The sequence below is a fragment of the Plasmodium coatneyi genome, chromosome 12 (assembly GCF_001680005.1).
Source record: "Plasmodium coatneyi strain Hackeri chromosome 12, complete sequence".
NCBI classification, from domain to species: domain Eukaryota; phylum Apicomplexa; class Aconoidasida; order Haemosporida; family Plasmodiidae; genus Plasmodium; species Plasmodium coatneyi.
The window spans coordinates 3,772,213-3,784,597 of record NC_033567.1 but is presented as its reverse complement, the minus strand read 5'-3'; the positions used below and the strand labels follow the sequence as shown (position 1 = coordinate 3,784,597).

The following is a 12,385-nucleotide window of genomic DNA, read 5'->3' as shown; positions in this document are numbered from 1 at the left end:
CCCAACAGAATGGGGAGGACGTTCCAAGGAAGGTTGCACTTTTGGAAAAAAAAAGCCTGGTTTATCATAATTTTTTTTCTTTTTTTTTTGTGATGCTCTTATGGCATGTTACAAAATAGGAATATGTTCTATTGACGGTGTTTACGATTCGGAACTTTCCGTGTCCTCTCAACATCGCCCATATTTTGTTTCCCTTTTTTTTATTTTTTTAAAACCCCAACTCTTTGTAACGCAACTTACATTTTGCGTACACGTCGTTTGATTAAGATATTTTTTAGAAAAAGCAAAATGGGACATGGTGCTAGGGCAAGCCCCGCATGATGGTGAGAAACATCTGAATGGAATTATTTCCCCTTTGGGTTTCACAAATGGGGGTTAAAAAGGAAAAAAAAAAACTTAAAAATGGCGAATAAGGTAAAATTATATATAAGTACACCTCCCCCTGGTATTTCTTCATTTTTTGTTTTTTTCCTTTTCCCACATGGCAACGAATTATTATTATATTGTGCGTTGTGTCACCGGCGAAAACAGCATCCCTTTTTTTAAGGAACCACAAAAAGGGGAAAGGAAAAAACGAATGGCAAAAATGTTCACCATTTAAGCGGTTGAACCTTTACCATTTATTTAATACAAAAGGAGGCTCATTTTTCGCCCTGTTCGAGTTCATTCCATTTAATATTTGGCGTGACAAAAATGAGAGGTTGCCCCTATATAGAGCTGAATAGTGGTGGTACTTTGTCAACAGCGCTAAGGCAATCTGTGTGACGGCAATATTTTTGCGGCACTTTTTTTTCCCTCCCCCCTAGGAAACAGTCACAACAAATCGGGGCATAAAAAAGTTCAGCAAAAAGAACAGCACATAAATTGAACCATATGTAAAATGACGTAAAAAGGGAAAAAAAAAAAAAAAAAAAAAAGTACTTCTCCTTTGTGCGGTTAAGTTTATGCAGTCCGGGTTGGGTCAGCAAAGTTTGTTTTCGTTTCAACTGCGCACCACGGCGGTGTTTTGGCAAAGCATCAAATGGTGAGTTATAAATTGATCGAAAAAATATTCGTAACCATTTAAAGTATTCACAAAATCACCAATTAATTTTAACTGGTATATAAGTGTGAAAACGGTATTTTTACCACTTCACCGAAGGCGCATTTTTTAAAAATACCAAACTCGGTGCCATCATTTGTACGGAATGACAAGAAATATATGCGCCGTTTCTTTTTCTGTAACGGTAATTTTACAAAAGGGATGAAAAAAGAGAAGTTTGCCAGTTTTTGCAAAAATATTTAACAAAGCACGACATACATATAATATAAGCGAAAAAAAATAGCCAAAAAGGAATTTAAAAAAAATACAATAAAATTGTAACGAATTATAACGTACGCAAAAAATCCGCGTAACTGCCCAGAAAGCGATTTATTTAATTATTTAATTAATTATTTGCTAAATTATTTGCTTGATTATTCATTTATTTCGTTTTAAGCGATCCTCTTAACCAAACGGCCACTTTTCTCACATTTTTTGCCAAAATGGAAAAATCCAAGTTAGCCAAAGTTGAAAAAGTTTTGGGAAGAACAGGAAGCAGAGGAGGAGTCATACAAGTCAGGGCCCAATTTATGGGAGATACAGAATTGTCAGGAAGATTTTTAATAAGAAATGTTAAGGGCCCAGTCAGAGAAGGAGATATTTTAGCCTTACTCGAAACGGAAAGAGAAGCAAGAAGATTACGATAAATGCGGCGCTAAGAAGAGAGAGGAAGAAATTACGTGTGGGGGGGTGGGGAGAAATCCCGACCATGGAAAGGAGAAGGACGAATGTCAGTATGATCTACGTGAGGAGCGCAAAGAATCTTTATATTTATTGCCTGAACTGCAGCATGCCTACCAGCTGGCACGCATATCATTGCTGTGTTGTAAAGAGAGGAAGAGCATACACCCCCCCTTAATTGTAAGAGCGATAAAAGATGAAGCCACACTACCTATACATATATGCGCAACATGAACATGGGTCCCGTTGTTAATTATATACCTTTTTGTGCATCCTTTTTTCCTCCTTTTTTTTTTTTTTTTTATTATATGCTTACGTGAATGCAACAGCTTTTTCTTCACCGTGAGTATTTAAGAAGCGGCATGGGGTTGTAGACTCGCGCACGCATGGTTGTATATAATATATGTATACCTGCGTTTGCGTTTTTTTCCTACACCGCTTGAACAAGGGAAACTTGCAAAAAAAGACCTTATCAAATCGAAAGAAATAAAAAAGGAGCCTTACATATGAACGTATGCATATCCCCTCACGGGGCACTGAAACGCGTTTCGGCGTCCGCCCGGTCAAAGTACCAACTAATGACAAGCAGTTTGAGTTGGTTCAAATGGGCACCAGGGCCAGGGCGAAAGAATTATAAAGTTGGGCCGTTAGGGAAAAATCAAACGTGTGTAGATGCACAAATGAGTAGTCCCACAAACATGCAAATCACGGGAAAAAGCGGAAAACTGAGAAAAACGAACCTGGGTAGGAGTGTAGACTGAGTGGTATACACCTTCCCTTTGCCCCGAATACGGCACAACGCCACCAAGGTCGCTCAGCTCGTTGCTTGTGTCCTTCTTAAGTTAAGGCGAAACTGGGGTTTCTTCTTTTCCGTGATCTGCAAAGGGGGAAAGGCGGACGATAGAATTATTTAAAATATTTGCACAAAGGTGTGGAAAGGGTGTAAAGTGTGGAAAATTCCCCCCTACATATTTATATAGCCAATCGAAATTGCGAAAAGGCTGCTCAGTCGAAAGGGATCATCGGGGGGAAGGCACTCAAACGAAGCTGCACCCTTCTCGAGGGAACACCTACCTCATACAACTTCTTGTATGCATCCGGGTCGGAAAAGATACTTGTGTGAATGATGGAATCCTCGAGGAATTCCTTCACGTTTAGGTTTTGATCAATATTGTCTAGAACTTTTACAAAGAAGCCTTTGTCGTACAGGACTGTAGTGTGTGTGTTCAGGAGGGAGGAAAGTTAGATGTGCGTGTGAATCGGGGTGAGTATAAAAAAAAAATATATATATATATATATATGAGGCTATTGCTTCTTCTTGGGGGAAAGGTCGAATGATTGATCGACACCCAGATCCTATACCATGCCGATGCCGCACTTACCCTTCGTTTGATTCCCTTGAGGGCTAATTTCTAAAAACTCGCCGTCCATATTATTATCCCTGAAGACACCACACAGTATGCGTCCGTCCTTATTGATGAGCTGCCCCTTCCCGTGTTTCTTTCCTCCAGAATAATTCCCCTCATATATTGCGTAATTCGCGTCGTTGTTCCATTTGTAGTACCCTTCTCCGTGGAATAAACCTTTCTCGAAATTGCCCACATAGATGTCTCCATTTTTAAATTCATACCTTCCATTTTGGCTTAAATAACCATCCTTAATATATCCAAGGGCATGATCACCATTTGCGAAAAAAAACTCCACTTCCCCTACCTCTTCGTCATTCTGGAAGGAGCAAATATATTTAGTCTTCTCCGGCGTTATAATGGTTCCTTTTCCTTCTCTTTTATTATTTGCAAACTCCCCTTCGAAAGTAAATCCATCTGCTGTTTTGTACACCCCATGGCCATGTCTTTTATCTTTTACCCAGTCTCCTTCGTATGTATTATTTTCCTTGTCTGTCCATTTTCCCTTTCCTTCTTTCTTACCGTCAACAAATTCTCCCTCGTATTGGTCCCCATTTGCGTACTTCAGAATCCCCCGCCCGTGCACGCGATTGTCCTGCAGCATTCGGAGGAAGAAAAGGAAAACACATGAGAACATATGCATGTATATTAATGTATGTGTGTGTCTGTGAGCACGCCCGTTTGGTTCTCCTTCGAGGAGCTTCTACACGTGGGATGAGTTGTGTTATTTTCACGCTTCCGTTACAGATCCGCACAGCTCATACCTTCGTAGTGCCCGTGTACACGGAGCCGTCACTCAGCGTGACAGTAACCGTGGGGAGGTCTTCGTACGGGTTCTCCTCTTCCCTGGTGTCATCCTCCGTTTCGACGACGATTACCTTCTTAGGGCTTTCTACGTTTACTGCATTCTTAGTGCAACACCTCATTTTGAAAATATAAATAAATTGCCTCGATTTGTTCGCTCAAATGAAGGGGCACAAATAACCCGTAAAAAAGCTACACTCGCGCTGTTATATATATATATATATGTATGTGTGCACATGCACGTGAGCGCGGTTCCGTTGGCAATGACCAGGTGAGGCAGAACAATTCGCACGAGCCCCTGTTAAACCCACGCAGAACGTCCACGCAAATCTGCCCTTCCCGCAAGATTTACATCAAACCGTTTCGCGAACAGAAAAGGGACATAGATGGATAAGAAGTTGTACTGTGCGTCGCTGCCAAAGGTTCAGAATAAAAAAAAAAAAAAAAAAAAAAAAAAAAAAACACACACGTACACATACACACAGACGCAAATACGTGTGTACACGTATATGCGAGTGTAAATTATAAAAACTCGAGCAACGTACACTTGCGGTGTGTGAGCAAAAAAACGGAAACATGTAAACACAAGGGCAAACGCGCCTACATATACATTATATAGCAACGTTAGAGGAACAACTGCCAAATTATGGAATAAATGTGAAGCCAATTTGCGCTAGTGTGTACACGCGTAGTACACTGACGCACATGGCTATACAACATTTTTTACGCGGCACAATCGCAGGGACACCTCAGGTGGTCTGCTTTATCTGCCCGGTTTACACTTCTCTTGCGAACCCGTAAAAGTGTAAAAAAAATTAAATTCACGTAAAAGCGGCATTTTCGTTTTTGTAAAATTGTGTGAACATGTAAAAAAAGAATTATCCACGCGCGAGAAAAGTTTCACATTGGGGGGAACTCACTTTTTTTTTTTTTTTTTTTTTTTTTCTCATTTTTTTTGGGAAATTTGTTGCGATTTGATCAGCCCTTTTAAATGTGGAACGGGGGAGAGGAGACCATTTGGGGATTTCCCTTGTGTCATTTCCCGCTTTTGCGCTGTCGCTTGTAAATTTGCAAAGGTTTACATGCATGTAGAAGCTTGGTACAGGTGTACTGTTTTGGAGGAATGCTCACGTGCGTCATTTGGGAAGGAGCAGACTGCGAATCCACGGACGCACACTCACTTGTAGGAAGCCACTTTCAAGGAAGAAACCTCTCTCAAGCGAATGTTACGTGGTTGTTTTCTTCAGGTTTTAAAAATTTTCCTCGCCAAGTGACCAACCGCAGGGAAAGAACTGCCCCTTATAGCCAAACAAATTTCTCATAAAAAAAAAATGCCCCCTTTTGAACAATTCCCCCAAAAAGGGTATGTTACCCGCTTGTCCATACGTGGGAACAAATTCCTTCACACATGTTTAAGCATCCCAACGTGACATCCCGTGCAATGGGAAGGCTATACCATTTCAGTTCCAGTTATTAAATATATCTTTGCTAAAAAAAAAAAAAAAAAAAAAATTCAAATTGGCTGTACATAACAAAACGGAAGTTCCCTTTTTTGTAATTTTTTTTTTTTTCTCGTTCATAAATTGAAGTTACATTCCTAGCAGCCTATCGACCGTGTCTGCGGGTTTGTTCGTTCTGTCCTGGATCCACTGCTTCACCAAGCAGATGTTGTTGTTCCATCTTTGACGATAAAAAAAGTGGAATAAAAAAAAATGTTGCTTCTCCACGGAAATGTGTGCAATGTTAAAAGGGCAATGCCACTGCAGCATAAACGTGGAATTGTTACACTTTCGAACCTTTGAATGGACTCCACGGCGCACTCATTCTGCATCTTCATCATTTCTATCTGCTTCATATCCGTCTTCTTCACATTTTCCAGTTCCTTCTTTTTCTCCTCCAGATGACTCATGAGCGTTTTGGCTTCCTCTAGCTTGTCTCTCAGTTGGTCCTGCGTGTGCAGTGGGGTTGTGGCTTAAAGGTACTATACATATGCAAACACACACATGCACACTCATGCGCAACGAACTACAGTTAACGAAAAAACAAAGAAGAATCTCTGCCACCATACCTGCGAAATGCTTAAGGAATTCGCAAATTCTTCGTAGCCCTCCTTCTCTCTTCTGGCGTTCTCCTCATACTCTTCCTTCTTTTCTCTTGCAAGGAAAGAAGTGTTCATGTTTGTCTTTTTTCCTTCCGTTTCTTCGTTTTGCATGCTAGGTGTACTAGTACACATTGCAAACCCGATTATGCATACTTCATCTCCTGGTACGAATTCTGCAGGGTGGAGGCCTCCTCAGTTTTGAGCACCCTTAAGGGGAAGAAACAAAAATGAGGCAAGGTGAAAAGGACAATAAGGCATATGCATATCGAATTAGCAAAACGGACATGTGCACATACCAGTAAATGTTCTGCGCGCCAACCTTTTCCGATTTCACTTTGTTATCATCCACGAGCTGCTGTAGTAGGTCTACTTGGGGAAGGAACCCACCAGGGGTTGTTCTATATATAACTACGTTTGCACACGGGACAGGATTATCTACAAAATATATGCAACTCCTGTGCATATGTTTTAACCCTTGACAAAGAGGGAGCGGATCCCCTTCTTTGGCGCCAGCGCCTCCAACTCCTTTAATATGAAAAAGGATTCACTCTCCAACATGATGTCGTACAGAATTTGTTTTTTTTCATCGTTGCTTTTTCCCTTTTTTTTCATTATGCCTTCGGTTTGATGAGCAAATGGGGGTACCTTACGTTGCCTTTTTTTTCATTTTTTTGCAGGTTAGTTTATCCTAGTTCGGCTACACATTGTATGCAGAAACGGGAGTGGTATGTGAATGTCTTCTCTTTCACCTTCGTCTTTTGCTATATTGTGTACGTACACGTATTTCGCTTGTTGCGGCGTCTACAACATATGTGCACCTATCATGTTGACCAGATTTGCCTGCTAAACTGCGCGCAGCAAATGGGATAAACAATGGCAGACCTCTCTCCCCCCGTGGGCAGCCCCCCCATGGTGATATACAAGTCCCTTCCAAAAAGACAAAAAAAAAAATTATTTTCCACCTCCGCCGTTTCGCATGTGCACCAAATGGATGCTTCACAAAATGACGCACATTCACCAATTTTTTTAAAAAAAAAAAAAGTTTTACAAAATTGTGAAGTAAGTGAATTATAAACGTGGTGGAAGATAATCCAACCGACGTTGAAAACGTAAAAAAAAGGTTCCAACGTGGACGCGTGAATGCACAGTGAGGTTGCCTTAACCTGGGAACAACAGGAGTTGCCCCTTCTGGGTAACCATCCAGCAGGTACATCGATAGGTATATCCTGCGGAAGAGACATAAAGGGGAGGTTGCTCAAAATTTGAAGTACTTTTTCTTCTTCTTTTTCTTCTCCTCCTTTTTTCCCTTCTTGGGTGGGTCGACCTGTGCCGATACGAGCTTGGCCTTATTGGACAACTCCTCATGTTTGCTGAGCTCCTTCTTTATATCTTCTATATTTGTCTGTGGAGGGTTAATTTGGAGTTTCTTTCCCGTCTCACTTGCAGCATAAGGTGTTGACATGGAGACTCCGCTGAAAGGGGTGATCCCTCCTCCCCCTACCTCGGAAACGTTCGACGACTTACTCATAATGGAAACTGCGGGATTTATTTTATACTTCACATTTGAGGCAAACAAATGATTTTGTGACATGGGTACTTCCTCCTTTTGCAGCACTGTGTATGGCTTGATATGTGCCGGATTCATGTAACTATTATTGTAAACATATTTGGGTGTCTCATATCCAGAAATGAAGGAAGTTAGATCTACAGACGTTACTCCACTTTCCATGAAGGGAGTATATGACCCGTTTATTTTCGTATTCGTGGCAACACTGTACAGTCCACTGTTGTAATTTCCTTTCATCATATCTTCACTCAAGTTTAGGTTTGCATTTTCCGAATCGAGTCCATCCATTTTTTCTGTTTGTTCTTTTGACAGTCCTTTCTTTTTTTTCTTCTTCTTTTCATCTGTTCCCTCTTCCTCCTCATCGTCAACTTCTTCTTCGTCATCCTCCTCCTCGTCGGAGTTTACGTAATTTTCATCAATCTCCCCCCAGAGAAAGTCATCCGGGTACTTACTGCTGTTCTCACTTGTATGTTGGGATATGAAATTCCCATATATGATATTTCCCGATTCATCCACATTTTCGTATTTCGCTTTTGTTCCATCCTCCTGTGGTTTATTCATGCCACTCTGTGGATGTAAACCTGATGTGTTTCCAGGGGTAGCCTTCCCCCCTGCAGAGTTTTCCGACGTAAGGTCATTCAATCCGGGGATATTTAAATAAGGAAAAGAGGGAGGTAATCCATATTTCTGCATATTAAATAACCAAGGCAAAGGTTCAGATGGATCTATGTTTAGAGCATTTCTCAGTTTTTCTGAAATAACTCCTGGGCGAAATTTCTTCGTTTTTAATTCAAATTCTTTCCCTTCATAGTACACATCTGCAAATTTTACTAATTTCGGTTTTGTTGCATATTTGAAAAAAGCATCATGAAGCGTTTGGTAATCTATATCCATTGTGTGCAGTTTGGGTCTGACTCTATCACGCATTTTTTGCTTTAATGACTTTTGTTCTTCTTTTTCTTTTATGGCTTGCCTAATTTCGCTAATTTTCGTATCTTCAATGTAGGGAGGTAATTTGTATGGTATTTTTTCTATGCCTCTTTTTCCGTGCATATATTTCCTTTTCTGGCACCACTGCTGTGGCACAGGCACAGAATCTTTTAAACATTTTAACCAGACAAAGAAAAATGGGTCACTTGCTGTCGTGTCCCATATTTCGACTAGCTCTGGTTTTTTTGCAAATTCTTTTAATTCCACAACGGATGGTCTACTTAACAATTTTAAGGCTTTCTTCGAAATGGGTTCTTTTTTTTTTGCCTTTCCCCCACTTTCTTCCTCTTCATCGGAGTCATCACTATTGTCATCATTATCACTGTCGTCTTCCGAGTTGCTATCATACAGACTTATTTTTTTTTCATCTTCCTTCTGCTGTTCGTATTCCTCCTGGTCATCCGTACTACCTTTAAACCTTTTGTACACATCTTGGAAGTTTTTAAAAATTTCTTCCTCGATATCTGTGTATGGTGGGGGGAAAGCAGGGGAAGACAAAACGGGCACAAGATGGGTTATACGCCAGGGTGGGTATATACGCAGATACGGTTTGCATAACCTAAAAATAAATAGTTACGCGCAGCTCGGGGGCATATTTTCCCGGCGTTTTTACAAATGCACATGGATGCTTTTTCTCTCACCTTCCTCCACGTACTCCACGTAGGGTTCGTGCCGGTAGCTGCTTGCATCGTTTCTGTTTGCAGCACCAGCTGTGTCGATCTTCCTGTCCGTCTTGTCCCTCTTTTCCTTCTTGGCATTTTTCTTTTTCTGCAAAAAAGTGGGGTGAAGGGACGCAAAAATGTAGAACACAGCCGAAAACGCCACAAAGTTATGCGCATACAATTGCATACATGCAGATACGCTCCACATACGCGCTGCTGCCGCTTTTATAACATGTGGATTCAAGCTGCTTCCACACGTGCAAATAATTTTTTTTCTCTCCTTCGACGTACTATCTTTTTTATGAGATTTTTGGCCTTCGTAGGGTTGGTCCTCCGCAGTTCATTCAACTGCTTAATGTCAATAAGGTCTGCCACAGCCATGGTTCTTCGATACAGTTTCTGTTCCGCTAACACTTGGTCCTCGCTTTCTAACAGGGCGTTATTTCGCCTTGTTTTGTTTTGCGAGTTCTACGTTGCATGGCTCTGCTTTTTATGCCTCAGCGAAAATGCATCCTTTTCGCATTCGCCTTTACATTGGCATGAAAAAGAGAAATGTACAAGAATTGAAAATAGTGTCAACCTTGTTGTGGATCGCTTAGCCTTGCTTCGAGCAAGTCCTCATAAATAGTTAGTCATGCAAAAGGGGGACTTTATTATATGACGGAAAAAAAAAAAAAAAAAAAAAGAGGGAATCACGTTTTTACTCGCTGCTTAGTTTGCTAAGCATATTTATTTTTTACACTTTTAAAAGAACGCTTTTTATCCGATTCAATTCCTTGCCCCTCGGACGTGTCACATGCGGGGAAAAATTATGTAAACGTCGTAAAAGAGGTAGGAGTAGGCATATAACATTTTTATGATCTCATTCCTGTATGTTGTCATACTCTGCGTTATTTTATTTTATTTTTTTTTTTTCTCTTTTTTGTGCCATTTCTTTTCCCACGTTAGTTGCGCGCCTGGGTAAGCTATTTGTGCCACGAATGAATGAACTGAATATATGTTCATTTGATCAAATTTTGTTCCATTTTATATTTGCATTTGTTTTTCTTTTTTTCTAAAAAAGGGGCAACAACCCCCCGTACAGATACCGTAAACATTGATAATTATTTAAAAAAAGTCATATGTTGCCTTTTACCATGTTGTAAGGTCCGCCTTTAGACGAGCCTACCCCACGGAAACGACGGAAGAAACAGTTAAATAATTCTATATACCGGCTGTCTGGTCGTAAGAATAACTTCACGAAAAAACAGAAAAAGGGAAGGTGTAAAATGTGGGCGGGAAAAAGAAAAATGTACTACTTATATGAATTCATATGCGTGTGCGCCCCTGCGCGATGACGCCCGTACTTGCGTAGCAAATTAAGGCACTTCGTTTTAAAGGCAGCGTTATCCCCAAAGGGACATACAAACTAAGGCAAGCTTAACCGTTGCTTAACAAGTTCTTAACGAAAAATGAGGAAAAAAATTTGTAAAAAGAAAACGCAACGGACAGATGGACAGGCGAAAGGAAATATTTATACACAAAAAAAAAAACGCCTAAATGGAGAAATGCCATTTGTATGCTGACAACTGGTTCGCATATTTGGAAACTTTTTAAACCTCCTCCATTGACAGTATGGCATTTTTCAGCATATTCATTTGCTCATTCTGGATGCTCATCAATTCGTGAAAGCGCGATAAGTCATTCTGTCTGAGTTCTTGAAAGTCTGAAAAGCGTCTTCGCGTATTTCTGTTCGCTGAAAAGGTGCATGTGGTCATATATCACCGCGGGTGTGATGTGCACATGCGGATGTAATTTTTTATTCTTTCGTGTGGACATACGCAACCGAGTGAAGTGTAACGCCACAACATTTGTTAACTTTGAGAATTTTCAAAAATGTGCCATGTTGATCATACCTTCATTGTTCTTCGTACGATGTAGCCATAACTGAAAAAGCAAAAAAAAAAAAAAAAAAAAAAAAAGTTAACAAAGAGCCAGCGAAAGGGGAACACACTCAAAGAACAGTAGATTATTTCCACGCACATATGTGCAACTGCTAGCTCTCAATTTTCTTCAAAAATTATCTCTAAGAATATGCTAAATTTTCATGCAGAATAGGTCACGTGTATAGCAGTGGTTCCTTTTTTTTACATTTCGATTTTCCTCCAAGAAAAAGTTAAACATTGGCTGCGCTGATTTCGGTTTTGCGGAAAATAAGCTGAACAAATCGGGCATGTTTTTTTCCGCGCTTTGGGCCTAACGGGGGGAAAGGCATTTATAGAAGGGGGAAATAGCGCAATGAATAAGCCCAATATATTGGTCGAACAATCCACAAGCGCCACTTTTACATCATGAAAAAATGCCTTATTTTGTTCTGCCACTGCCTTCTACATTTTGAGCAGAAGTGGAAAAATAGTCAAAATGAATGTTTTTCCCACGAAAAATGACATATGGAAAAGTAAAAAACTGTTCACAAAAAGCGGCAACCGTTACGTGAGGAAAACCATAGATAATTACAAAATGTGACAAACTAGCAAAGTGCGTTTTGTACCTTCGTTTGGGCGAAACTGGGGCCTTTAGGAGCAGCCCCAGTGGGGGCTGAGCATTTTATGTCTGCACCTTTCCAGAGTAGCGAAATGACCGAAAGTAGAAAAAGGAACTGCGCTTTATTCATTTTTTTGGAAACCGTAAAAGCTGGTAGGCAAGTGGGGGAAGGGCAGACGGATGATAAACACAAAAGTGGCCAAAGGTAAAATAAATAAAAGGGTTCGAAACGGAATGTAACTGAGCTGAATAAAATGACCGGTGGTAGCTAATTACACCAGTAAACAAAGGGCAAACATTGCAAACACAGGAAAGACAATATTTGTTCATTAGGGAAAGAAAAAAAAAAAAAAAAAAAAAAGAAGATTATGCTTAGGGGTAAAACATAAAGGGATACGTTCGCTCATTTTTGGGAGGCAAACAATTTTTCTCACACATATAAATGGAACATGATCACATGAGCACGTTTCCACAAAATTTTAAGTTGTGGAAATTCCGATGAGGTGTACACAATCCACCCGTGTAACGGTGATGTCCATCCTGCAAAATGTGTTCTCATTGTGCTTCACC

General features: G+C 40.3%; 5 protein-coding genes across 5 annotated transcripts; 1 reads left to right on the top strand and 4 right to left on the bottom strand.

Annotated features, from left to right (window-relative positions):
- Positions 1-1,524: 1,524 nt before the first annotated feature.
- PCOAH_00045010 (50S ribosomal protein S28e) lies at positions 1,525-1,728 on the top strand (the record flags this gene model as incomplete). The annotated part of the gene is made up of 1 exon (XM_020061285.1): positions 1,525-1,728. One exon carries the CDS (start codon positions 1,525-1,527, stop codon positions 1,726-1,728), a length of 204 nt encoding a protein of 67 aa, XP_019916086.1.
- An 848-nt stretch (positions 1,729-2,576) lies between these two features.
- On the bottom strand, positions 2,577-4,154 carry PCOAH_00045000 (Phosphatidylinositol-4-phosphate-5-kinase; the record flags this gene model as incomplete). The annotated part of the gene is made up of 4 exons (XM_020061284.1): positions 2,577-2,639; positions 2,837-2,973; positions 3,145-3,763; positions 3,933-4,154. 4 exons carry the CDS (start codon positions 4,092-4,094, stop codon positions 2,577-2,579), a joined length of 981 nt encoding a protein of 326 aa, XP_019916200.1.
- A 1,278-nt stretch (positions 4,155-5,432) lies between these two features.
- PCOAH_00044990 (Uncharacterized protein) lies at positions 5,433-6,685 on the bottom strand (the record flags this gene model as incomplete). Its single annotated transcript, XM_020061283.1, has 7 exons — positions 5,433-5,460; positions 5,566-5,652; positions 5,769-5,920; positions 6,041-6,125; positions 6,227-6,280; positions 6,370-6,439; positions 6,547-6,685. The coding sequence occupies 7 exons, from the start codon at positions 6,683-6,685 to the stop codon at positions 5,433-5,435; spliced, it is 615 nt and encodes a 204-aa protein (XP_019916905.1).
- Positions 6,686-7,328: 643 nt separating this feature from the next.
- Positions 7,329-9,673, bottom strand: PCOAH_00044980 (Spliceosome-associated protein; the record flags this gene model as incomplete). The annotated part of the gene is made up of 3 exons (XM_020061282.1): positions 7,329-9,094; positions 9,272-9,398; positions 9,584-9,673. 3 exons carry the CDS (start codon positions 9,671-9,673, stop codon positions 7,329-7,331), a joined length of 1,983 nt encoding a protein of 660 aa, XP_019916151.1.
- A 1,211-nt stretch (positions 9,674-10,884) lies between these two features.
- PCOAH_00044970 (Uncharacterized protein) lies at positions 10,885-12,146 on the bottom strand (the record flags this gene model as incomplete). The annotated part of the gene is made up of 4 exons (XM_020061281.1): positions 10,885-11,027; positions 11,188-11,218; positions 11,423-11,527; positions 11,823-12,146. 4 exons carry the CDS (start codon positions 11,943-11,945, stop codon positions 10,885-10,887), a joined length of 402 nt encoding a protein of 133 aa, XP_019916925.1.
- Positions 12,147-12,385: the final 239 nt, after the last annotated feature.